At 42.9% G+C, this 26,575-nt stretch overlaps 1 protein-coding gene across 1 annotated transcript in view; it reads right to left on the bottom strand.

Annotated features, from left to right (window-relative positions):
- BICRAL (BICRA like chromatin remodeling complex associated protein) overlaps nt 1-26,575 on the bottom strand; it is a 277,400-nt gene that overhangs the window by 244,410 nt on the left and 6,415 nt on the right. The window contains exons 2-4 of the mRNA XM_066993763.1: nt 6,217-6,265; nt 3,391-3,439; nt 3,240-3,308 (exon numbers count right to left, since the gene is read on the bottom strand). Of these exons, the coding sequence (XP_066849864.1) occupies nt 3,240-3,308; nt 3,391-3,439; nt 6,217-6,265 (167 nt within the window). The remainder of the gene's footprint in view (nt 1-3,239; nt 3,309-3,390; nt 3,440-6,216; nt 6,266-26,575) is intronic.

The raw sequence follows: 26,575 nt of genomic DNA, 5'->3' as shown, positions 1-26,575 counted from the left end.
AGCCTTCACTACCTGAAGGTCATAGACATTTGTTTTCACCTCGTATAAACAGGTGAAGGCACTGCAAGCTGTAATTATCACATGCAGTAATGTCCCCACCCTAACTACAGCTCCCCAAGCATCCTTAATGTAGAATTTTACCCCAGTCTGCTTCTGAATCATCCTGTGTAGTTTACAAAACTTCAGTCACGTTTTACAATTTTAAGTGATTGTTCTTGTAACTCAATATAATATTTTAAATATATAAACATCAATTATATACATATATGTATTAACAAAAGGAATTAAATTGGTACTTAAATGTCTTGATGTCTGCACCTCATGAACACCTGAAATTACAAATTAGGTCCTTGAATGTACCTAGCTACCATCAGGCAGAGAAAAAACGAATCACTAAATAGCGCTCTACTAGAATTCAAGACTCTCACGTTCCTGGGGAGAAATCCTTACTGCATCTGTAATTTGTCTCCAATGAGAGCAACCAACGTGAAATCTTTCAAGACCGTATAATTTAGAGGCTTCCAGTTAATGCTGTTCCAGTCAGAACTAACAATACAACTACTGCTAATAATAATTACAATAGCAATAGTAATAATAAATAATAATATTATACGTAATCAAGATTAACAGCTTGAAACTCCCTCTCTGGAATGGTAAATCCTGAGGTTCGCTGCCTGCTCCCAGGACTGTTTAACATTCAAAAACAATTTTACATGCATGAGCTGGAAACTAGTGTCTTCCAACTTAACATCTGAATCACTGCTGCCCAGATTCATAAGAAAAGCCACACAGAACACCATACTAATTTCAAGGAGAAATTAGCACCTCTGCAACTTCATGAATCTGCACCACCAAGACTCTTATTCTCACTGCCTCTGTGAATATTCTGCTCTCTGAAACTGTTCTGCTATACCACAGTAGAAAGGTGGAAGAAGTCATTGAATACAGCCCAGGAAATAGGGCAATAGCTAGGGAACTCTCTCATGAGAGATGTAACAGAGACTTTACGACAGCCCAAGGAAACAAACCTGGAATCAGCAGAGGTGTTCTGTAATCATCCAACTCAGAGGGGAAGGGAGGAAATAGAAGACACTGCCTTCTCTCCCTTTAGTCACCACAAACTTCATCTTGTTTGTGGTATATGTTGGCTGAGAAGGCTTACCAGCTGAGGCACTGAACCCCTTGACAATGAACTTGTAAACTCTGCCACTGAAAGGCATGAGATGGGCACCATGACAGTCAATCCTACGTCACGGTAGCAATTTTGAATATATACAAAAGTGGAACTTTCAGAATCTGCAAGAATTTTGATGACAAAAAGGTCAGAAGCCTCCAACTTTTCAGGTGTCTTAATTTATAAGCAGAGCCCGTGAAACCATCCACCACTGGGACTTCTGTTTTAGATACTTTGTCCCTTCACAATGCGCTGTAAACATCTATCTTCGCAATCAAGTCATTCTTCATGCAAGTCAGCACAGGGCTTCTACCCAAGGGAAGAAGGAAGAGAAGAGAAGGCATTGGTATTCATTACAAAGACACAAAAGTACAAGAGCACAGCACAAAGGGAACATGATCTGGAGAGCTAAAAAAAAAACAAAAACAACAACCAAAAAAACCAGCAATCCACCCTAGAAACAGACACTAGAAAACCCTGCTCCTCTTATCAATTGTCTTCTAGATTACCTATCGCCCCCAATCTCCTACATCAGAAAGCTCTTTTGGCATTCACCTGATGTTTTCATTTCTCACAACTGCTATTCCCTACCCAAAAAATCCATCTTTCTCAGTACTTATTTCCTCTCAAAATTACTCTAAAAGCTCACACTCCGGAAGCACACCAGAAATAAAGCCCTGACCACTTCCTCATGCCTATCAGAAGAACGTCTACAAAGAACAACCAGACTAAGGCAACAGCAAATGCGTATGTCATCCTTTTTCCCCCAGAGCCTGATATTTTTTTAGTATGTGTCCTCAAAACTCACCTCTGCTGTGCTGCATGTAGGAAACTGCTGTCTGATAACGGCTAGACTCATACCATGTTGACACCGCAGTTAGTGATCAGCAGAAAATTGGGCACACCCTACTAGGTACCCCACTTCCCCCACAACTATCTCAACAGGCTTAGCTGTCATGTTTTGATCTTTCAGCCTATAAGCTTTGTGGAGAAAGAACTGTCACCCAATTTATGTTTTTCCTACAATATCTAATAATGATAACGAAAGGGGAAAGACAGGGCAAACACATCGCATCCTAATATTGTCGCCAGACAAAAGTCACTGGTTCTCTATGAACCAGTTTTCAGGAGTCGTTTATGCCAATTATTTAAGGGTCTTACACATCTACAGTATACCCACATTATTTGCTAGGTACATGGGACAAACATGCAGAGTCAAGACAACACTACAATAGACAATTACCAAGGAAACCCAACTGTATATACTGAAATAACTGAACTCTGGGATGAAGACATCATATATATATTTAAATTCAAAAAAAAAAAAAAAAAAGAAAGAAATGTGGGACAGAAGACATCTCCACAAGTCATCTAGTCTGACCGTACTTAAACCAAGTCTGTTGCCAGCACTTGATCAGATCAGCCTTGGCTGTCTCTCCAAGGATTGCAAGTCCACAACCTCAATGGGTAAAACTCAGTCTGGTGCTGCAATACTCCTCGTAAAGAAAGAACACTGAAGACTATTTACAACACCTAATGAATTTCAAGTGACTTCTCTAACACTGAAGTGACAGGAAGAAAACATCCCCAGCTAGCTATTCAGCCCAAAGAACAGCAACAACAAAAAAAAACTTAATTAAAATTGCTAGCTCAGATTCTACATAGAAGTAAGAAAAAAAATACTCCACAATACACAGGAAATGTATGAGTGACTGACTTGAAGGTCTACATTTGAGCACTACTACATCTACAGTCACTAAACTTACAAGTCTTGTTCACTGAGCAGAATTACACTGGAGAATATTTTCATGGCACAGCAAGGTGTTTTTTTGCATATTTGTGAAAAACAGCCCAGTACTGCTATAAGTATTCTGGTTAAGTCACCGCTGAAAACCTAATAAAAATACTTAAACAGCACAAGGTGATTTTATGCTAGCACTCAAAATTTTCAAATGGAAAAGATCAAAGCCCAAATCTCCTTTATTTGGTTATATAAAAGCCAAATAAAGCTGTAAAAGAAGCATGCAGTTTCAATAAAAACATGATTTCTCTCCTGACCACTTACATTGGAGTTGGCAAAAATTGAATTTGAGTTGGCTACAGAATATTCGGTATTCGTCAAGTCTTCATTGCTCTGGTAACAGACAAAAATCATGTTTAGAAATAATACAAACAATTAAGGTTATGTATGTCTAGTACGCAGGAATACTACTTACAGATTTACTACTAGGTCCATGTAGAAAATAATTCAGTGCCTGTGGGTCCCTTAAGAAAAAAAGAAAAAAAGTTACCACTTTTAGGCAACTGAGCTAATGAGGCTAATTTAACTGAGACAGATACTCTAATTCATGTAAATCAGGTTCTGCTGACTCCTGTGCAAAGCTGAGTTTACACCATCTGAAGATCTGCGTGTCTTTATCAGCATGATTTGCAGATGCTGATCACATCTACTGTCATTGCACAAAGGCATTTCAAGCGATAAACCCTGTACATCACAAAATCTTGGTTGCACTCTACCTCCTTTTATGAGGGTACTACTCTCATTCTCTTACAATTCAGTATATCACAACGCATAATACAAAACCTAAGGAAAATACCATGACCAACTAACATGAAAACTAAAAGAGTTTTATTATTATTAGAGTTTTTATCTATTCTACTGGGATCAACTATAATGCCTGTTCAGCTAACATCTAAGTCAATAGGAGGTTTATAAACTTGAATCCTTTACAATGTTTTCTGACACCCTATTAACAAAAACACTTGTTTTTGACAGAGTAACAGTGTCTTCACTTGGAGAAAAAAGCTGCACCTTTTCCAAGGGAAATCAACCATACAAATAACTTATTACTGAAATACAATATCAGTGCACTTCATGAATTTAACACTATCACTGAACAGAACTCAGATTTCAAATGTGGTCTGACAGAATGAGCACTGGAAATTCAAATAAATTAAAAATACTTTAACATAACTGCACATATGGACCTCATAAAAAATTAATTGTATTACATGGGATTATTTTAATTTAACGATTATACAGCATCCCCCAGCATGTCCATTAGCATAAACAGCAAAATGACATGGATTTTTTTTTAAATATCTTTACTGATTAAGAAGTAATAATAAAACATTTTTGGGAAGCAGAGATTCTCATGTAAAAAAGTATTAATTCAAAACACCTCTCTTGATCATCCTAGAAAATAAAGTGGGAACAAGTTAATCTTTCAGATTAACTAGTCCTCTGAAAGCACAAACACATGTATACTCTTTTATTTGGGGGAAAAAAATCATTCATGTGATTACCAAACACATGTTAAACAGGTATATGCTCATCAGGGACTTCATGGTACAATTACACTTACAACATACACGTGGCTACAAATACTGTCAACTGAAAATATTATTTTCATAAGAGATGCACCGAATTTCAAGAATTAAGGAGAAAGATCACTATACGAGATCATGAGGTCTATCACACGAGTTTTACTGATACATGATCACGCCATTTAATACTAATTACGCTCACTGGCCAAGTCATGAAAAATGCAATTAGAATTGAAGAACATTTCATCACCTTAAATATTGTCTTTCATAACTGAGGAATTTTAGAAGGCACTTACGAAATATCAAGGAACTGATAGGAAAAAAAATGTTGCCTTCCATTCTTCTAGCTGCTTAGGGCACTAATTGCTGTGAGCAGCAGGAAGAACACTGTAATTTCTCAAACACTTATCTGGATAGAGAGCACTTCATTTTCTGAACCACGTGTAAAGTTGTACCGGGATCCTCATGATTCTCACTCATAAGGCATCATTTAATTGTCCAATGCAGCCAATTATCATCCTTATGTTCCAGGCAGGATGTGCTTTCGTTTTTTTACAGCTACAATCAGTAGCACAGTATACCACATGGAATGGAAGTGTGAGCCATTACTGGCAACACTTTTGCCATAGCATCTACAGAGTAACCCATAAATTATAACAGCCACTGCAATAGTATTTTGTCTTTTCTGAAGTTAAAGCTGTCATTGGTTTTACCAGAAGTTTTGAGTGCACATGAAACACAAAAGGCCTATTTATTTACTACATTTAAGAGAGTAAAAAAATCTTTTGTATGAAGTTGGAATGATCTTGTAATAGCTGCTACATGACTGATACCATACTAATTTCTGACAGAGTTTGAACAAAGTACCACGTATGAGATGTTCAAGTTTCATCTTTTTTTTTTTAATGTATTATAGGGTATTATCTGTTCTTAAATACCTGACATTAAAGCTAGGCAAAAAGAAAAAATAAAGGTAATGTCACATAAGCAATCCACAAAAATCTTGCTTGTGTTGCACTTAACTATTGTTTTATGAGATTCCCACAGGGAATACATTATCAACCTGCAAACAAATCTGTGATGGAAGTAATGAAGAAGAAGTCCCCAATTTTATTAAAATCAAAAATCTTTGAGCAAAATGTTAATAAATACGTGTTTGTTGTGAATACTTAACAGTGCTAGGTAGCAATTCTAGCTTCTTTTTATGTATACATGCTATTAGTAGAAGTTATGTATTTGTTGAGAAAAGAATCGAGTTTACTTTTCTATTTAAAATACAAGCATACTGTTAACAAAATTTCTAGTTCCACTGCTCAAAAAGCTTTTTTTTTTTTTTTTAATCCAAAAAGTAATTATTTGCAATGAACTTTGTAACAACACCCCTACCAATGTGCTTGTGCAATGACCTGGTATTATCACTAGCTGAAAAGAAACTCCAGCTTCCACTCAGTCCTTAGCCGCTCTTGAGGAGGATGCCAACAAGCAGAGTGGCCTCTAGCATGAACTGCGACTGAAGGCTGTGTTAAACACATATCTCTGCATGAAGGGAAGTACAGCTTTTATTTTTTTATTTTTTTTATCATTTCAACACATCATAGCTACTCATTTCATTTGCAAGGCACCTAGAATACCGGAAAAGAATCACTTCCTAGGAGATAATTCTGTAAAATGATTTTTCGCAACTTTTCTGAAAGAATTGCACAGGGAAAACTTACCCAATAAGATCAAGGAGACAGGATTCATCATCATCATCATCCATGACAACTGAAACAAAACGGAGGAGGGAGATATTTGACACACATCAGACAAAAGATTGCTTTTAACAATAAAACCATTTTAGAATATCTCAATTATTTTTATCTAACACTTCACAGGAGTCAGGTGATTACTACTGGTAAGCTCTTAAATATACATGCACCTTCTACAGAGGTCCATACAAATTTGTAACATTTATCTCAAAATCACAGTCACACGTAAGGATCTAAAAAACCCCATGCAGTACCTTATCTTTAAATTTTAAATTATCTTTTTAAAAGATAAGTACCTTATCTTTTAATTTTAAATCTTTTAAATATCTTTAAAATTTAACAGAAAGACAAATGATTAACCAAACTGATTAAACAGAACATCCATGACTTAAAAAAGTAAAAATCAACTCCAAATACTATCTCAAGACTCCCACTTAAATCCTTCTACGGGAATTTCTTTCCAGCTATTCACAGTGAGGATACATAAGACCATTACAGAGCCTACAAAGACAGTTACAAATTGTTGGCTTTAACCAGCCAAAAAGATAAACAGATTTGGTCAGTATCATAACAGTGCTTTCATAGGCTAAAGAGAAAACTACAGCTAACAAACAGCAAGGCATTAAAAAGAACACCATGTTTTTAGAATGCCCTTCTTAGCTATTGCTAGCCACAATACATGCAACTTCAGTGTCTACTCAATACTCAGAAGTGTACTTAAATGAATGTGTGATTAATAGCCGAGAGTTCTGACAATCCTTTGAAAAACAGGTGGGAAATTCGTTTGGATTCCTAAAACAATGCAAGCATCCATCAGGCGCAGAGGATTTTTAGCCTCGCGGTATCACAGCCGCCAGCTCTCGGGCTCACGGCTCGCTCAGTCTGGTACTGGCTGTACCAAGGGTGTTCCCTCGCTTTTTCCTCTGACTGCTGTTCCTTTGAAGCTTCTGTTTGCATGACCCTGGTTCTCCCATTCACCGTAACTGTCACAATTTCATCTGACTGTAACATCTTCTCCCTTTTCCCTACCAGTAACTCTCAGAACCTCTCTATCCTCCCTTATTCTCTGTGAGATCCCACCTAATCCACCAGTTCAATTAGCAACCGCTGTGAGCATTCCCTAAACCTCTTTGTACCCCGGCCTCCATTCAGTTACCCAACCTCATCCTCACGATACAGTGTAATCAAATCAAACTGATCCCTGCGCATTCCAAGTTCAGTTTTTCCTCAGCTCCCCTTGAAAGTCTGCCATCAAACTTAACACCCAACTTTATTACTATAGTTTGGCTTTAATTCATTGTGCTCCATCTCTTGCTTCTGGCAAAACACAAACTCACTGTCCCTGAGCAGCTCCACACGAATCGTTCTGCGGGCTCCCTCCCCTACACCGTCCCTAATGATGGAGCTGATGAAAGGACGTGCTGCACAGGAGGCCAAGCACACCAGGACCATTCGGCCAGCAGAGCAGGAGGCCGGGGGGGATCTTCCCAATGCATATGAACAGGGCGCCCACTGGATGAGGCCACCTCCAGAGCTCCCTTCCCACCTCAACCGTCCCGAGATTCTGTAATCCCTTCCCACACCTCACTGATTTTGAACCTGGTTTATACTTTATACTGGCAGAGGTTACCCTATCCCCTACGCTGCGAATCCTCATCCTTATTGAAAGGGTGCAGCAGAAGCAGAGGGCCCATCACTGTAAGGGTGGCTCGGTACCACCTCTCTGGGAGGACACAAAAACTGATCATGGCTATGGGCAGCTACTTCAAACATTACTGTATTGGGTGTGCATGGCAAGGGTTTGGTAGTGGGGGCTGCAGGGGTGGCCTCTGTGAGAAGAATCCAGAAGCTGCCCCATGGTAGATAAGAGCCAGTTTCAGCTGGCTCCAAAGGGACCCACTGCTGCCCAGAGGTGAGCCAATATGGGATGTTGTTTGCACCTCTGTGAGAACATATTTAAGAAAGGGAAAAGACCTGCTGCACAACAGCAGCTGGGAGAGAGGGGTGAGAAGCAGCCCTGCAGATTCCCAGGTGAGTGCAGCAGGAGAGCAGGAGGTGCTCCAGGCACGCAGCAGCAGTTCCCCTGCGGCCTGTGCAGAGGCCCCTGGTGGAGCAGGCTGTCCCCCTGCAGCCCATGGGTCCCACACGGAGCAGATCTCCACGCTGCAGCCCGTGGAGGAGCCCCCGGTGGAGCAGGTGGATGTGGCCTGGAGGAGGCTGCGGCCCATGGAGAGCCCCCGCAGGAGCAGGCCCCGGGCCGGAGCTGCAGCCCGTGGAGAGGAGCCCAGGCTCAGGAGGAAGACGTACGTATAAGAGGGTGGATGGGGGAAAGGTGGTTTTAGTTTGTTTTGTTTCTCACTGCTCTAGCTTGCTAGTAACAGGTAATACATTTTATTAATCTCCCTATGCTAAGTCTGTTTTGCCCATCTCAGTAATTGTTGAGTGATCTCCCTTGTTCTTATCTCAACCCCTGAGTCCCTTCTATCGTATCTTCTCCCCCTTTCCCTTTGAGGAGTGGCAGTGAGAGAGGGGCAGTGGTGGAGCTCAGCTGCCCAGCTGGGTAAAACCACCACAGTTAAGACAAAATCAGCATTCATGAGCCAGTTCTGCATTTTAAGGAAAATACTTTCTCCCCCGTTTCAGTAGCACACCTGCTCACTGCTCATACCACCAGCACAAGCACTGGTCTTGCAACTGAGCGCTAAGGGAATGACTACAGGACATTCGATGATGTCCCTGTGAATTTCAGTGTAAGCGTGCATTAGTAAGAGCACATCAGTAAGTGATCAGCATTCTGCTTTAACTGCACTGGTAGTACTACTCGCAGAAAGCTATTGTTTCCTTACATAGCATATACAGCTCCCAAAAACAGGTTTCAAAGGTTCCTAGCTAACTGGGGGGGGAAAAAAATCTATTGAAAGTCAACAGGATCTTTTTTCCACACTGCAAGCCTACTTTTGAAAATCCCATCCCATGTAACTATGGCAACACTGACGGTGTTATTTGAAATCAAGAAGTAAAACTACCAACACAAATTAAATGAATTTGCTAAGTTCACCAAACTCTTGAACAATTGCATTTGTAACAACTGGAAGAGAAAAGAAAAATCCCATGAAAATGCCAAGGAGAGAAAATCCTAATAGTAATAAATCCTTTTCATTACTCGGCCCTTAAGCTAACCATTTAGTTAGCTTGATTAGAAAAAAAAAAATAAGAAATTGTTGATATTTTTCTCATTCCATACCTCATACAAGAAAAATTTACCCAACATACTGTAGGCTCCTACAGTACAACAATGTCCTACATTACAACAGACAATAAAAAATGATGAAAAGAGCTACATTTTGGTAAACACCAAGAATTGCTACCAGCCTCTCCAGAAGCGCATCCTTCTAACAAGTTTTAACAAAATCCTTGCCATCACTAGCAGAATTCTATACACAGATGACAAACAAATTTGTTACCTTTTTTTTTTAAAAAAAAAAAAAAAAGGTTTACCAAAGAGCTGTCGATAATGATTGCCAAGTTTTGATACAGCTGATCAATATAATGCCACAGAGCCAAGGTCGCACCTATCGTACACAGCTCTCGCTACGTTCAAGTCTCTCTGATCAGCAATCGCAGTCAGAAGGGCTGCATCCTCCCAACACCCTGAAAACTGCAAGTAAAGCAGAAATCACATCACTACCACCTCAATATCCCCCCAGGGACGGTGGTGTAACACCACACTAACGTGATGCCGGATGGCAGCGCTTTTGTGAATACCACAGGACAAACATGCAATTTAAACACCACACACACAGGTATGCGGTCTGCGAAACAGCAATCAAGTTCACAACCAAGCCACATCCACTCACTATTAGGATTCACTTCTGTTCTCACTTTGCTACGTATACCCAGGATCTACTCCACCACGGAACTGCAGGTTTAAATCTTTTTGACTGATGCTCATTTTCAATGACAATTTGTGTTCTCCTAACCTCGGGACACCACCAGAAAAGGTGCACAATCAAAGCAAGTCCTTCAACGCCCAAAAGCAGCTACTTGTTCAGTCTTTTTCTAAAACAGGGCAGGCTGAGCAACACGAGACCTTGACACAGATTATCATTTCAAAGTGTGTTAATAAACATAAGCCTACCCCATGACATTCTCCTAACATTCTCCTAATGTTTTCTACAGCACAAATGGTAGAAAAAAAACGTCGCTTTTCTTGCTAACTGCCCTTTATCTTTTTACATACAAGTTAAATTTTGTCCTCGGTGGTATTTGTTAACATACAGTGGCCCAAATTAATGACTGATGTATGGTATGGGTATAAACTGAATTATACCAAGACAGCGTGACAATACAACTTGACACAGTGAGCATGAACTGGAGGATGAGAGCTACACAGCCTGGACCAGCCGTATCCTGAGCAGGGTGTGCACACGATGGTCTGCTGGGGTACCTAAAGAAAATATTAGAACTTCAATAGTACCTGTACCAAATTTATAAATAAACATACAACTATTAAGGGCTCAAAAATGTTTTACTGATGGAGCGTGTGATCAAAAGCGTGTGGAGACCACCGGCACCGGCTCTTCAAGATGGATTCGCTCCTGGATTTGGGTCAGCAGCCCACGGAGCTCCCACAACAGCCCCTGCCAGAGACAGCTGGGGCAAGACAGCCACTGGGGCACGCACACCGTCCTGCAGCCAGCTCTTACACTGTGTCCTAACAGGTACCTAATTATCATCAGCGCAGTTCAACAATATCTTTTTTTTAATTTAAACACAAAGTTCACTTCATCGTAACTAGGGCGAACTCAGCCCTGCTGCTGCATCCAACTAATATACCGAGGGCAATCCTTGCTAATTAGCAGTCACAACCCAACACAGATATCCCCTGTAACTTGTTATTCACCAGGCCTCTGCTATTTCATTTCGTGCCCCTGGTACCGCACTGGAGAAAAGAGAACAGAGCACACACTTCCACCTGGGTCACCAGCACCAGGGGGAAACACGCTGCCTGCTTGTAACAACGTCCCGACTAATTTCTAGGAAATAACCAAGCTGTTCCTTATCGCACGCTCCTGCACAGATCATAAAATAAGCAAAAGCAATAAAGCTGACAACGAACTACCAGCTACGCAGGCCAGTCCTCCGAGGGGCTGCCTCTACGTGGCCTGAATGCTTCCCCCTTCCTTCCAGCCCTCTAACCTAAAACTGAGCACAGACCAAGAAGCAGCCCCGCACCACTCCTGTCCACTTTCCCCAAGTCAGCTCCAGGCATCCGAGAGTCACCGGGAACAAAAATTTGGTCTGACAAAGTACATTGATCTGTTTCCGCTTGGATTAGCCTCCCGATTCGGTTCTGGCTTGTCACAGGGCTACCAGAGCACTTGTGAGGTCCCACCTGAAATACTGCGTCCAGTTTTGACCCCCAACTTTCAGGTAAATACAAACCCAAGAGCCCAGCCGAGCACCAATACAATACAAGGGACCTGGAGCACAACACCAGGGAAGTACTCGCGAGGGAAGGGGATTTCCTCAGTCTGGCCAGCCGGAGGCTGCAGGAGGCGCTGCGTGCGGCCTGCCACTGCCTGAGGGGCGCTAAGAGCAGCCGAGGCAGCCTCTTCTCCCCAGGGCGCTGCAGCATGACCTGTGGGGCTCCCAACTGCACGTAAGGAAAAAAGAAATTCACAAACGAGAAGGCTGAAGCACCACAGCTGTGGAATCACGGTCCTTGGTTATTTCCAAAACTCACGTGGACATGACCAACCTGGCCTAGCCTCAAAGCGAGCGCTGCTTACAGCAGGGGACAGGGCCGGACAACCTGCCAGAGGTCCTTACCAGCTCCAGTTCTTCATCACCGTGCTACACAACCCAAAGTACCCTGTAACAAACATGTTTTTTTATAGCCTACACGGTCATTACAACTGTCCAGAAACAGCCAAACTCAACTATTCATACATATTTCATACACTGTACGCTATTCTTAACACAGGAACAATGGCAGAAGTGTTTGGGGGAGGCAGAATGATGAAAAATTTGAATCCCAAGAAAGTTTAAACACCTAATTGTTCACAAGGCCCATCATCTTTAGTTGGTCATGAGACACAGATAAGCATTCCTACTGTCCCTACATTTCTAAACCTTCTACGGCCCTACAGAGTGTAGAGAAATGCCAAGTACGATCCTGGGCAGCTACCCAAAAGAACCCCTTCCCCAAAAACTGATGCCAGTTGTTGACATTTCAATACATTTCACTATTATACTAGCCATTAAGACAAAACCACTGTAACTACTTGGCTTTAAATTCACTCCAATTATCTTAACGCTTGTCACAAAGACTTTCTCTAAGTCATTTGTAACTTCATTACCAACTTCATGCATAACTTCACACACAAAGCAGTAAAATATCATCTTCATGGTTTGTATAAATCCTAGAAGAGTGGCTACTACAGAAAGGCATCGTTTAGAGCAGTAATTCTCTGAAGTGTGGTATGATCGACATCAAAACTTGGTAAGCCACAAGTAAATAAATTTATCTGTAAAACCACCGTAAAAAAAATAATCAAGAAACTCACAACTTGCTTGCAACTCCATGGTATTGGTTCCTGACTGGCAGCACACCGGCCCATGAATCTGATAGTCAACGCTGGCATTTGGAAATCAGTGTTTTAAAACAAGGCAATGACTGCTGCAACTACAGCTTTATAGTGAGAGAGAATTCAGACAGCGTAAAGTAACACACTTAGTACCTACAGCAACCGTGGTCCAAGTTAGGAGATGGCCTAACCCTCACAGGTTCCCTAAGACTTTGTACACCACCAGTCAGAGAAACTCTAAAGCAATCTCCATTATTATTTATAATAATTATAATATAACTGAGCCATGAAGTTGTCTGTACTGTTGTGTTGTTCTACACCGCCTCCCAGAATTACAATCTACAGCCCCAACATGAATAATTTCACTATAAATAGCTAGAGAAATAAATTGTCACCGTAACAGTAATCATCAGAATAACAAGCAAACAAAACAAAAAAAAAGAAATCAAACTTATTGTAATATCCACTGTAGAGAATGGCACTGTAGTGAACTAAATTTCAATATCAAATTTATGACACTTGTATCCCTTATCTTCTTTTTGAATACAGATACAAGGTAACTCTACTAAACACAAGCATCCTCCCCTTGTTAATTACATGAAAGAGATCATGGCCGTGTTAAGACTGATGCTGCATCAACTGCAGAGGCAAAATGCCCAGGTTTGAAGTCCTTCCCTCACACAGATTTCCATCACACCTCCCACTAGCAGTGCCAATATTTTGAGGGTATAAAATCAAACCCTTATTAACATGTATTTTGTTCTTAAATCTCAAGTCCACGCTATTTTGAACAATCTAGTACCTTGCAAACTGGGCGATTTCAGTCTCTTAACTAACCAAGCACGTTTGAAGATCAGCTTAAGGGCTGCTCGCCACATCCGGCCCTTTCAAGAAGCTGATTTTTACCCAGACAGAACACAAAAAAACAATTACGAAGAGCTATTTTCACTTCCCCTCTCTCAGTGTAAGAAGTTAGTGCACCAGAATAATGATGCATTACTCAATGAAAAACAGGCACCTGTTGAAAATCTTGATTGCAAATAAAAATCTCTCAAATTTTACTCACGCAAAAATACAGAAGACAACTATCAGAAAGTTGTCATTTCAGGGCAACAGAAGTAAGAAAGCAAAATGAATTTCTAAAATGTATTTAACAAAGCAAAAGGGCTCAGCAACTTTCTTATAAACCACACAGTGCTTATATTCTGTAGCGTATTTCTTATGAATACTCTCCCTTTCAAAGTAATCAACAAAAAGCAACTATTATGTATTTGCAAAATCTACCAGGAACTGTACTCTAAAGTAGAGCCAACAAAGGAAGAAATTTGGGATCCTAAACTAGTACCAGAATGCAATTTGCAAGTGTGAACTTTCTCAAGATATGAAAACGTGGTTTCATTCCGGCATTCTGAATTTGGGTAGTACTTTCCAGATGAAGACACAATGCTTGAAATTAGCTGTGGAGGCCGGAATTTAAAGCACTGCTATTCTCAACAGCTTTCTGTATGTGACAGTATGGGAGGAAATTTGTAATTTTAAATATTCAGAAGAACAATGTACTACCTCCCTGTGATGAACTATTCCAAAATAGTTTTTTTTTTTAAAAAAAAAAAAAAAAGAAAAGCACTCAGGACTTGAATATATAGCAGCAAACACTTAGGAAACACGTAAGTGCTACCACCTCTTGTGAACTCAGTGACCTACACAACAGTACACATCCCCATGGTTTCTGGGACCTGGCAGGAGATGAGCAGCTGAAAGGACGGGCAGGGTTTTATCCAAGTGTTAAACGGCAGCTCCGCATACAGAAGGGCAAACAAAAAACACACACTAAAGCACAGCAGTGTGCACAATAGGCTGTTCATTCATCCCGTAAATTTGATTTCCCATTATCGTACCACAAAAAAATTATTCTTGATTTGAGTTTGGCAAACACCTTAAGGTATTCAAGCTTCCAAGAGCAACAGTGTTATTTTAATATATGAAGAAAAAATGGGAACGTTCGCTTCAGTTGCTAGCAGTATGTATGATAGGGAAAATTAATCCAGCCACAGTCAAGCACAGACTGTATCCGTGAACCCCCAGTGCAGCCGGCCAAAATCTGGTTTCCCTCAGACACACATTACATGTTCAGAACTGAATTTCTTATTTATTGGATCCAATTTTTTCCTAGTGCACCCAGAGCTCTTCCTGGCAACACCACACTCTTGACAAGGCTTTCACCTGAAACCGGATTCCCAAAACGACACGGAGAAAATCCAGAGTAACTCATAGTATGGAGGTCAGGATGCTTGCCGACCCCACGGGACTCACAAGGTTGCGCACTCCGCTCAGCCCAGCAGGGACTATCCTCATCGATGTGCTGTTCCCTACCTGGGGCTCCATCTTCTGAGCTGCTCCACCACCCACAGTTCTTCAGGAACCTCATTATTTGTAAAAAATTTGGAATCTTCCTGGCATCGTCCCACAAAAGGAAGAGGAGGAGGCATACTACTGCCCCTAATTAAGGTTGAACGGAGATTGCTACGCCTCTCAGTTATTATGTTTGGGAAATCAACTGAAACTCGAATACGATAAACTGACAGATGTGTAACAAATTCAGCAGCACAGTCCATGACGCTGCCCCCAAATCACACTGGCCACACTGCCAATCTTGGCCTCGTTGAAGCCAGAGGAGATTTTGCAGCCCATGTCAGTGGGCCAAAGATTTTGTTCTGTAGTCAGCATCTCTATAAATTCAAGCTTCAATACCAGATCTTGAAAATCTCCACCCTCAGAACAAGCTCACAGTAAAATTACCGTGAGTTCCACCAGAGCCAAGGCACACGATCAGCCCTCACAAAAGGATCTGTCTCCTGCAATGAGGTTAATTTCACTGGGAGTTCATTAATGAACTCCTGCCTCCACCCCTCCTTAATACCTTCAATAAAAGTAATGCGGTTGTATTAAGTTTTGACAGATTTGCCCATTCCTTCTTTCCCTTTTGGTAAACACTTCCTCACTCAGAGTAACATCAGAAACGGCTGGAACATTTTAAAACTACTGCAAGTAAAGGAGTTAAAGGAATAAAACTGACAGTCCATTTGTGCTAGTTGATACTCTTTATTTTGTCCAAAAGTTCAATGACTCTCCAATAAAACGAAAAAATTACAGACACAGCAGATGACTTTTCCACCATGAAAAGAGGGGTAAATGAACATTAGAAAATAGAGATCGGTATGTTCATTTAATTATGTGATCTTCTTGAAGAAAATATCAGCTATGGTCCCAGTGTTCACGCGTTTACATTGATATGAGGGCTCTACCAATACTGTTGATCCCAGCTTTATAGCTCAAACAGTTGCGGGTCACAATCAGTGTTAGCAGTTTATGAATTTTGCTGTTTTTCCTCTATTGTAAGAGAACAAAACGTTTGTTTTTTGCAGACAATTCCCATGCCTGTGCTGGACAGATTATGTCACCATATAAAAACCTTCCAACCACGGATGCAGCTTATTGCAGCAGAACGACTAGAATAAATTATCTGAAGTCTCTGAACAGAATGAACTACATCATCAGAAAGGCTATTATACCCGGACCAGATGTGTTACTTAGACAGGGTTGCCACTCTTTCACACTCCCACTGCTACATCTACATTAAAAAGCACCAACCGTTAGACTTATCATAAGCGTAACGCAGCATGCAAGGCACAAATCATTGACCATTACAGCCCCATTATAAAACGTAACTGCAGTTATGCAGACACAACTTTCTTCCTGGAACTGATGTGGAAATATACCAGCAAAACTCTGAAAATGCATCTAGGGTGTAACACCCAAGCAGCATACCACCATGGAGATACCTGCCAAGATCTTCAACTCTGGACTTAAGTATGATTCACGGGTACAGAAAGCACCTTTCATCACAGAATCATTAGGGTTGGAAAAGACCTCCAAGATCACCTGGTCCAACCATCACCCTACTACCAGTGTCACCCACTAAACCATGTCCCTAAGCACCACGTCCAACCTCTCCTTGAACACCCCCAGGGACGGTGACTCCATCACCTCCCTGGGCAACCCGTCCCAATGCCTGACTGCTCTTTCTGAGGAGAAATGTCTCCTCATTTCCAACCTGAACCTCCCCTGGCCCAACTTGAGGCCATTCCCTCCAGTCCTGTCACTAGTTATCTGTAAGAAGAGGCCGACCCCCAGCTCCCCACACCTTCCTTTCAGGCAGCTGTAGAGAGCAATGGGGTCTCCCCTGAGCCTCCTCTTCTCCAGACCAAACAACCCCGGTTCCCTCAGCCGCTCCTCACAGGACTTGTGCTCCAGACCCCTCACCAGCTTCGTAGCCCTTCTCTGGACACGCTCCAGGGCCTCGATGTCCTTCTTGTAGTGAGGGGCCCAAAGCTGAGCACAGCACTCGAGGTGCGGCCTCACCAGAGCCGAGTACAGGGGGACGATCACCTCCCTGCTCCTGCTGGCTGCACTGTCCCTGACACAAGCCAGGATGCCGTTGGCCTTCTGGGCCACCTGGGCACACTGCCGGCTCATGTACAGGCAAGCATCAGTCAGCACCCCCAGATCCTTTTCCTCTGCACTGCTTTCCAGAGGGTCTGCCCCAAGCCTGTAGCACTGCATGGGGTTGGTGTGGCCAAAGTGCAGGACCCGGCACTTGGCCATGTTGAACCTCATCCCATTGGCCTCTGCCCATCGACCCAACCTGTCCAGGTCCCCCTGCAGGGCCTTCCTACCCTCCGGCAGATCGACACTTCCCCCCAGCTTGGTGTCATCTGCAAACTTACTGAGGGTGCACTCGATTTCCTCATCCAAATCATCACTATTTAATATTAAAGAGGATGGGCCCCAACACCAACCCCTGGGGAACACCACTGGTGACCGATCACCAGCTGAATTTCACTCCGTTCACCACTCTCTGGGCCCAGCTGTCCAGCCAGTTTTTAACCCAGCACAGAGTGTGCCTGTCCAAGCCACGGGCTGCCAGCTTCTCCAGGAGAATACTGTGGGAGACCGTGTCAAAGGCCTTGCTGAAGTCTGGGTAGACTACATCAACGGGCTTTCCCCCACCCACCATGTGGGCCACCTGGTCATAGAAGGAGATGAGGAGGTCAGGCAGGACTTGCCTTTCATGAAGCCATGCTGGCTGGGCCTGATCCCCTGGTTGTCCCACATATGCTGCATGACTGCACTCAAGAAGAGCTGTTCCATCACCTTTCCTGGCACCAAGGTCAGGCTGACAGGCCTGGTTCCCCAGGTCCTCTTTACAACCTTTCTTATAGATGGCCATCATATTAGGAAGCCTCCAGTCATGCGAGACCTCTGCAGATGACCATGACCGCTGACAGATGATGGAAAGCGGCCCATCAATCACATCCACCAGCTCCCTCAACACCCTTGGGTGCACCCCATCTGGCCCCAAGGACTTGTGACAGTCCAGGTGAAGCAGCAGGTCTCTAACTGTTTCCACCTGAACTGGGGGGGCTCTTCTGCTCCCCATCACAGACTTGCAGGCTGGGAGGCTGAGTACCCCGAGGATAAGTGGTCTGGCTAGTAAAGACAGACGCAAAGAAGGCATTAAGAACCTCAGCCTTTTCCTTATCCTCAGTAGTCATGTTCCCCCCACATCCAGTAAAGGATGGAGTTTCTCCTTGACCCTCCTCTTACCGTTGATATATTTGTAAAAAACATTTTTTGTTATCCTTAACCACAGTGGCCAGGTTGAGCTCGTGCTGGGTTTTGGCCTTCCTGATTTTTTCTCTGCATATGCTGGCAACTTTCTTGCACTCTCCTTTTTGAGGAAATACATCTTATACTAGTATAACTGTTTTGGCTTTTCTGTTTAGTTTTTTCTGAGTACATTTAAACTAAATAAACTCTACTGAAAAAGGACACTGGCAGGGGAGGCAGGAAAACTGCACTTCTGTAAAGGTGACAAAACTATTAAGATACAGCAGAACCATCTCTGTCAAGTGCACTGCTACATAGCCCTGACCTCACCTAAGGCCACAGACATGCTGAGTATTTTTAACTCAAGAATACAGGAATAACATACTACACAAGCCCTCACAGTACAGACACAGTCAGAATACACTTAATATGTAATAGTATAATACTAGTGAAGCCAAAGTGCATCAAAAAAGCACAACTGGGCCAGGGTATCAACATGGTGAGGTTCTGCATTCCTCAATCAACACAAGCAAGCTAAGAGAAATGCAAAGTGATATTTGAAACAACACAAAATAAAGACAAGCCAACAACACAAAAAATATCTTAAGGTTAGACTCGACCAAAGAAATATATGAGGTCTATTCTTTTTGTATTTATCTAAATTCTACCTTCCAAAGATCACAACTTAAGATGAAGAATACTTTTCACTTTAATGGAAGCATGTCAGAATAGAGCGCATACCTGGGTGTTTGGCAAGTATTATATACTTGGAGAATACACACTAGTCATTTTTAATCATATTTTTGTCATTTCCTCATTATTGTCACACATTAATGAAAATTCCACACAATCAGCAAGTCATTAGTGCATATTACAGGAATTTTATTGTATAAAAATATACCACCATTAAAAAAATCACTCCTATCTTTCTCCCAAGACTACTGTTCGCAAAAATGCAAAATAATTGCTTCAAGGTAAACGTCACGTATTAAATATTTCTGAAATATGTAAGCAAATACTACACTCCACACGTAGACTTTTAACCAAATTACTGGTTAAGAGCTTTTGGCAGGTGTGTCATGAAGAGGAAAAAAAAAAAAACCATGTTCCGATGTTCCATGTTCCCATGACTTTAGAAAAGCATTTGTCTGTAGGCAACTTTTTCAGAGTATTTCAAGGAATAAAACGTGTATTTCACTAGAAACGCAAATGAAAACCCTTCAACACCAACAGGTAGAGGATTTAATCCCAAAGAGGAATAAAAAAACAAAAACTCACACTTCCTTCAGAAATGAGCAAGAGGCATGGGGAAGCCCTTCTGTAACATGTCAAAAAGCATAAATGTAAGAATTAAACAAGCATTCCACACTTCTTAGTGGGCTCAGCATGAGCTGGTCTGGTAACATCCTTGCTGTTCCTGAACACTGATGTCATTGCTGTTAAGCACCACAACCATCGATCAGATTGTACCGAAATGTGTTTAAAAAAAAGTTTTGATAAAAAAATAGGAGACTATTTGCAACAGTCTCCCTGAGAAGCCTATTAAAATAGTGCTGCCATGTTCAAATTGTTTGGAAAAAAATGTAATTCCTGGGGGACAAAAAAGGAGCAATAAAAATTTTGGATGGCAAGTTATCAGCTTTACCCAAAAATAAACAAATTAAAAAAAAAATAAAGAGTTGTTCAATCACTAAAGTTATTTGCCCTCTATTTTTGCAGGCATTTTTAAAGGTGTTACAAGCTCTTTTACGATGATTACTTTGCTGTATGCGCTACGTTAGACCATTTTATAGAGGTGGGTTCCTTTAACAGTACCGCACAATGTTGGTCATCAGATCAAAAGAAAGGCTGCACTTTGAAAAGGTTTGACCTTTTTTTCCTTTTATAAACCCTGAAAGCACCTCAAGACACGTGGATTTTACGCTATCAAAACAAACTAGAGCGCTGTTTGCAGCAGAGGCCCCTGAAAGGCGAGGCAGGATGACTGGAGGAGGGAAGGCCGAGAGAGCAGAGCCGAGACGAAGAGGTTTGCAGGGCCTGTCCCCAGCAGACCTCTGCCCACAGGAATCCTCCTTTGTGCCCGCCTTGACGCACACAACCTAGAATCCTTCACCTCTCTCACCAAACCCCGTGCAGCAATATCGTGAGGAGGAGGAGAAGAAAAAAAAAACAGTTCTCGGATTTGGGGGAGAGGCTTTCCCTGCCAGAGACAAACGACCCGGGAGAGGCGCGCCGGCAACGCCCCGCACGGCGCAGCGACCAGCGGCGAGGACCTTAAAATGGCGCCCGTGGGGGAGGAGAGTCACGGCGAAACTGCGCAACAAACGCTGGCAGGAAGCCAGACAGCGCCATCTTCCCGGCTCGCTCCCACTCCCACACGCACCGGGAGCCGCTCGGCACAGGCTGCCAGCCGAGCCCGGGCACGGCCGGAGCGGTTGCCGGCCGCCCTCTGCCCTGAGCCGCCCTCCCTTCAGCCTCAGAGCCCCGAGGAGACGAGGAGCAAGCGGCTGGCGGCAGAGAAGCAGGGAGAAAAGGAAAGGCCTCAGCGTCTCTTTCCTTCCCCCACTGGTTATTTAATAACAGCTCCAAGTAAATTTTAACGTGTCTTTTGGGCGTCGTGCTCTTTTTGCCCGGTTTTTAATGTTAGCAGATCGCCATGATCCGTAAGTGAATTTTACAATGGGTAGGAAAAGCAAATTAAAACCGGATACTAAAGCTTCCCATAACGCAGCAAAAGGGAGCTCCGAGGACTGCAGAAAATCCCCTCCGCAACCCACCAACCATTGGTTTTATCCACAAGTAAAAAAACTATTTATAAAACGCTTTTTCTCCTGCGGAAGACAAACCCAGCCAGCACAAATAAACAGATTCGCATCTACCCAAAAGGAAAACCAAACGGGTTACTCCAGAAAGAGGCGGTTTATTGTTATGTTTAAATAGCCACACTGCAGTTAAATACTCTCTCTCCAGAAAAAAATAAAAAAAAAAAGTACTAATAAAGACACCGCGGCAGACTCGATCCCGAAGCGGAGGAAAAAGCGCCTTAGCCCAGACCTACCGCCCAAGCCTTTCGCGCACACACAAAAAGGAGCGCCGTCTCCATTCCGGGTTTAAAAGCGGGAGGCACAGAGCAATTCAGAGGAAATTGCAAATAAAGAACCAAACAAATCAAATCAAATCTAGTGGCGGCACCGAAAACGAGGAAACGAGTGAAAAATAAATCCCCAGAAGGCACAAATCTGAGACACAAGCTCAAAGAAATGACAGGATTAGGGTGGTGGCGAGTGGATGGGGGAAAGGAAAAAATCGAGCCAGGACTGAAAAAGAAAAAAAGAAAAGAAAAATCCTTCCCAGCTCCACAGCCAGGAGAGAGACGAAGTGTCTCCATTTTCCCGAGGAGGAGGAAGAAAGAGTGTTTCACAGACCACAGAGCTTTAGAGAAAAGCAAAGAAACGAGGGGGAAAAAAAAAGAGGGAGGAGATTTGAAAAGATTATTTTTCTTTCTCCCTCACACACTCTCTCTATCCCCCTCTCTCCCGCTCACTCTCTCTCTCACACTCACACATACACACACACACACTCTCTCTCCCTCCTCTCCTCTTTCCATCCCTCTCTTGATGGCCATCAAGGGGGCGGAAAATAAAAAAAAAAAAAAAAAAGACAACAACAACAACTAATTTTAAACCGGCTCAATCAATGAGTCATTAAAAGAGATTTTTCTTCCCTCCTCTCCTGAATTTGCATGGCATCAGCAAGAAAAAAAAACCCACCCCAAACCTCTCCCCTCTCTGCAGCTATCAGCCTGGACCTGAAACCTTATCTCTCCCTTCAACCTCCCCCCCCGCCTTTATTTTAAGAAACAACTTTTTTTTTTTTTAAGTGCCCTCAGCAGCCACCACCGCCAGCCTCGCTGCAAAAAAAGAAATATATAGTTCATTTCCATGTGAATCCACATCTGCCCAAACAACAGCCACCCACAAAATATCCCTCTTCTTCCTCCTCGTCTCCCCTCTCGCTCGCTCTCTCTCTAGATATATATTTATATACATAGCCCCAGAGCCAATAGCTCTCTGGGCTGAAACCTAATATCCTGGTTTTGGCAACTCCTGGCTGTTAATTTGCTCCTCTTTCTTTTCTGTCTGTCTGGAGATAGATTTCCCCCCTCTCTTTTCCCTCCCCGAAGGAAGGGAGGAAGGAGGTTGTGTGTTTTTTTTTTCCTTGAAATTTTTATCACAAAATTATAATACACTCAAAGGGAAACTCACCGTCATGAAAAAGCAGTGCCTTGTCAACGGGGTTTCTTCGCCATCACATCAGGGGCTGGCAGTGTAGGAGAGAGAGAGGGAGAGCGAGAGAGCGAGGGAGGGAGGGGGGAGAGCGAGCGAGAGAGCGACAGAGGGGGAAAGAGAAAGAGAGCGGAGCGGCACGGCGCGGCACGGCGCGGCGCGGCACGGCACGGCACGGCACGGCACCCGGCACGGCACCCGGCACGGCACCCGGCACGGCTCCGCGCCGCCGGAGCCCCGGCCCGCCGCTCCGCCGCCAGACAATGCCGCAGCGAGCGCGGCGCCACACGCAGCCGCCGGGCTGGCATGGTGACTGCCCGCTGCCGCGCCGCTCGGCCTGCCCTAGCGCAGGCCCTGGGACAGCTGCGGGGTCGGGGTGGTTGTTAGCAGCCCCCCCCCCCCCCCGCCGCCTCCAGAAATCCGTACGGCAGAGCTGAGGTGCTTGCGGTCAGGGAGGAGCCGGGGGGCTTTGGGGTTACGGAGAGCTGGCCAACTGAAAAGTTTGTTTCGCCCGCTTGCCGCCACGTCGAGGTTGTAAACCACTGCGAGACCCCCCGAGGTAAAGCGCAAGGTCACCTTGAAAGAGCTAAGATGGGACCCTCTTGCAAGTGGCAATACTTTAAATGTCTTGCCTGTTTTCTTTCTCTCATCTCTCGTGGCTGAAACAAAGGGCACGAACTCTAAACGCTATAAAAAGTTTCAGGTAACTAAATGCTTTAAAAAGTTTCAGGTAACTTAAAAATGCCAGTGTGAGTCAAAGCTTACAGCACCAACCCTTCGTTGCTACACTTCCACAGTTTCTCTCACTTAAAAGCATTAGTGGAATAATTTTCTTCAAAGTTTTTTGATGATACAAGGCTAATTGAACAAGATATTCACAGGATTCATTAAAAATACAATTACACATTCTTTACTCAGATGACTGTACAAGCCTTTACATATTTATTGACCTTTACATATTAAAGAAAAAAAAAAAAAGCATTGAAAACATATTCTTAACATGAAGAGATAATGTAAGCTAATGGCTTTAAAACAAGAATCTTTTTCAAAACTGTTTTCATGCCGGTACTTGTAATTCCCAAGGTCTTACAGAGAGCGGCCTTTTCTCTTTTTTTTCCTAAAAAAAGTAACTCTTAAAACTCCTTTGAGGAAAAGGTTTAAAGTAGCATTCTTGTTTACTAGCTTTACAGCTCAAAAAATACCCTTTTGTTTTTTAAACACAATGACATGAAAACACGGATGGGCACTGCACTAGGTAGAACTTCAAGTTAACTGTTCATGTTAACAAAAAAGCACCTACTTTTTTTTATTATTAAAATCTCGTTATATTCAGCCAATTCAGATTATAATATGGGAAGCAAAGGCCAAGTCTGATCCCAAACAGGCTAAATCGAAGACACACCTGCACTTACTTGCATGCCCACCGCAGAAAATGTAGGTGCAGTTTCAACTCTGAAAGCGGAATGGCCAGGCCGTAGTGTGAGCCCAGCAGAGCCATCGCGCAGGCTGGACAGGCTGCGCACACACACGGCACTGCGGAGCGGCCAGTTACGAACTTCACTTTTGATAAAGACAGCGCGGGTGTGAATGGTCAACGATACGGATGTGGACACCGCATGTCAAAGAGCTTGGCAGCCTAATTGCTCTTACTGCTGACACTAGCATTAGAAAATCGAAAAGGCCACACTTCAGGGACCCAAACTTCAGCACACGTTTCCAGCGGTAAAATTCTGCTCTGAATGAAAGCCTGCTCAACTTCACTGACTTACGAGAACTTTGCGCAAGTAAGAACCTTTGAACTGGGGAGACACCACAGTTGTTCTTCTGATTTGGTTAACAGGAAGGAACTGCTTCAGAGGGACACCACTCTGAGGCAGATAACTGATCGGTATGCTACCAGCCTCCCAGTCCTACAGAAACTACAAACAGGAAACAGGCAATACAAACACAGAAGAGGAAGGAAGACAATGATTTTGCCTCATCATAAGAAACACAAGGAAGCCTCTGTAAATTGTCAAAGATTATACCATAATTTACACTTATTTTCCCCAAATGATGTTTAAAAGCAGCACTGGCAATAACCTTGCTAGGCAGGGACAGTACAAAAATGGAAGAAATGATGTCTCCACAGTGAGGCACCTGAAGCTGTACCATTTCTCAGGATCTACACAAGTCAGCGAGCTTATGGTTGAAAACCCTTTACATTGCCACTGAGTGGACAAAGTCAAACCAGAACCCACTAAAGCTTTGTGTGTTTTCTGCAGAAGCAAATTTGCATGTAATTCTATATTTACTGCATCTGTTCAGAAACAAATTTGACTAGGTAGAAACAGTTACTTTAAAAAAAAAAAGAATCAAGAGTTGGATGTGACTTAGGTCACACTGAAATACACCCTTAAAGCAAAATTAATGTTACCTTCAATAATAAGAAGTTTGAATTCGGTCTTCAGCTGCACTGTACTCACTTGCTGGTGTACAACAGAATTTTCCAAGCCACTTCTGTAAAGTTGTACTTTTGTGATGAGCTACTCATGCTTTTTTTTAAGAGGATCACATGATGCATCTGAACTATCGTTGCCCCAGGAGCTCCCCCTCTTCTCACTGCCTTACTGCATTAGCGCTGAAGACCCCAGTGCGTCAAAATTCTTATACCCCAAGGTCACCTGTCCAGAGCTGTCCTTTTCAGCCAGCCCTATTCTCCAAATTGCATGCAATGCACATTCGGTTGCTGTCTGTCTGTAGCTTCCTCAATCACATTCATTCATTTTCTCATTCATTTTTATGTAGCAGCTTCAGGAGGAGTAGGGGGAAATATGAAGAAAGACCAGTGTCAAAAAGGAATAGGAAAAATCTTCGGAAGACAGACATTGGCGTAGTAATTCTTACGTACAGCCACCGGGAACACAGTGTGCACCCGTCACACAACATAATACTTGGCTATATTTTGACATCCGCTGTCAAACTATGACCATGCAATTTGACAACTCCTGCTCTCGTAAGTGTGCAAAGACACCAAATCACATTTGGAGTGAGCTGAGATACGTAGCCCTGAAACGACAGAATGTGTAGAAGCAAGAAGTAGGCTTAGCTACTGAGAGGAGGAACATAAGGGGCTACAAAACTCTCCCCATTCATTTTGTCCTCCGGTTTCTCCTAGGTCAAGAGCCCATTTCTCCACCTCTACACGGCAAACATTCTTATTCTTGTGCAAGCCTACATTACCACCCCAAAAGCAAATCACGAAGCAGAAGATTCATATGAAAGAATTTAAGGACTAAGCGTTAAACGAATGAATTCCACAGTCATCCTAAGACTCCTGCATGAATAGTTGTTTTGTATCCTCGACCCACTGCACCCTCTCTGAGCAATATCGGATGGAAAAGAATGTCATTTACTCCACTGCAGTCTTGCTTTCCTCGCACTGAGTGTAGATTGCAGACTACTTCAGCTCTATTTACGGCTCTTCTTCCTCCCGTTCTTCTTTATCCCTTCATCCCTTAATATGTTTCTTGTGTGAGCTGATCAGCAGATGCAACACTTCAACTGCATATTGCTTTTAAGAATTACTAATTTAGATGAGCATAAATAACTCTGAGCTTGAAGGCACAGAAACAAATAGGTCATCATTAGAAGCTACAAGCAATACAGAAGTAGAGGTCACAGCACTTGAAAAGTAGGGCACTCATATAGTGCCAGGAAGGAAGACAAGAAATTCAACTTTGAATGTAAATGCAACATGCCATGTGAAAAATTCAGTTCTTTGATATCCATATGAGCTGC

Source organism: Anser cygnoides, chromosome 3 (assembly GCF_040182565.1).
Source record: "Anser cygnoides isolate HZ-2024a breed goose chromosome 3, Taihu_goose_T2T_genome, whole genome shotgun sequence".
Classification (NCBI taxonomy): Eukaryota; Metazoa; Chordata; class Aves; order Anseriformes; family Anatidae; genus Anser; species Anser cygnoides.
This window is presented reverse-complemented; position numbering and strand designations above follow the sequence as displayed.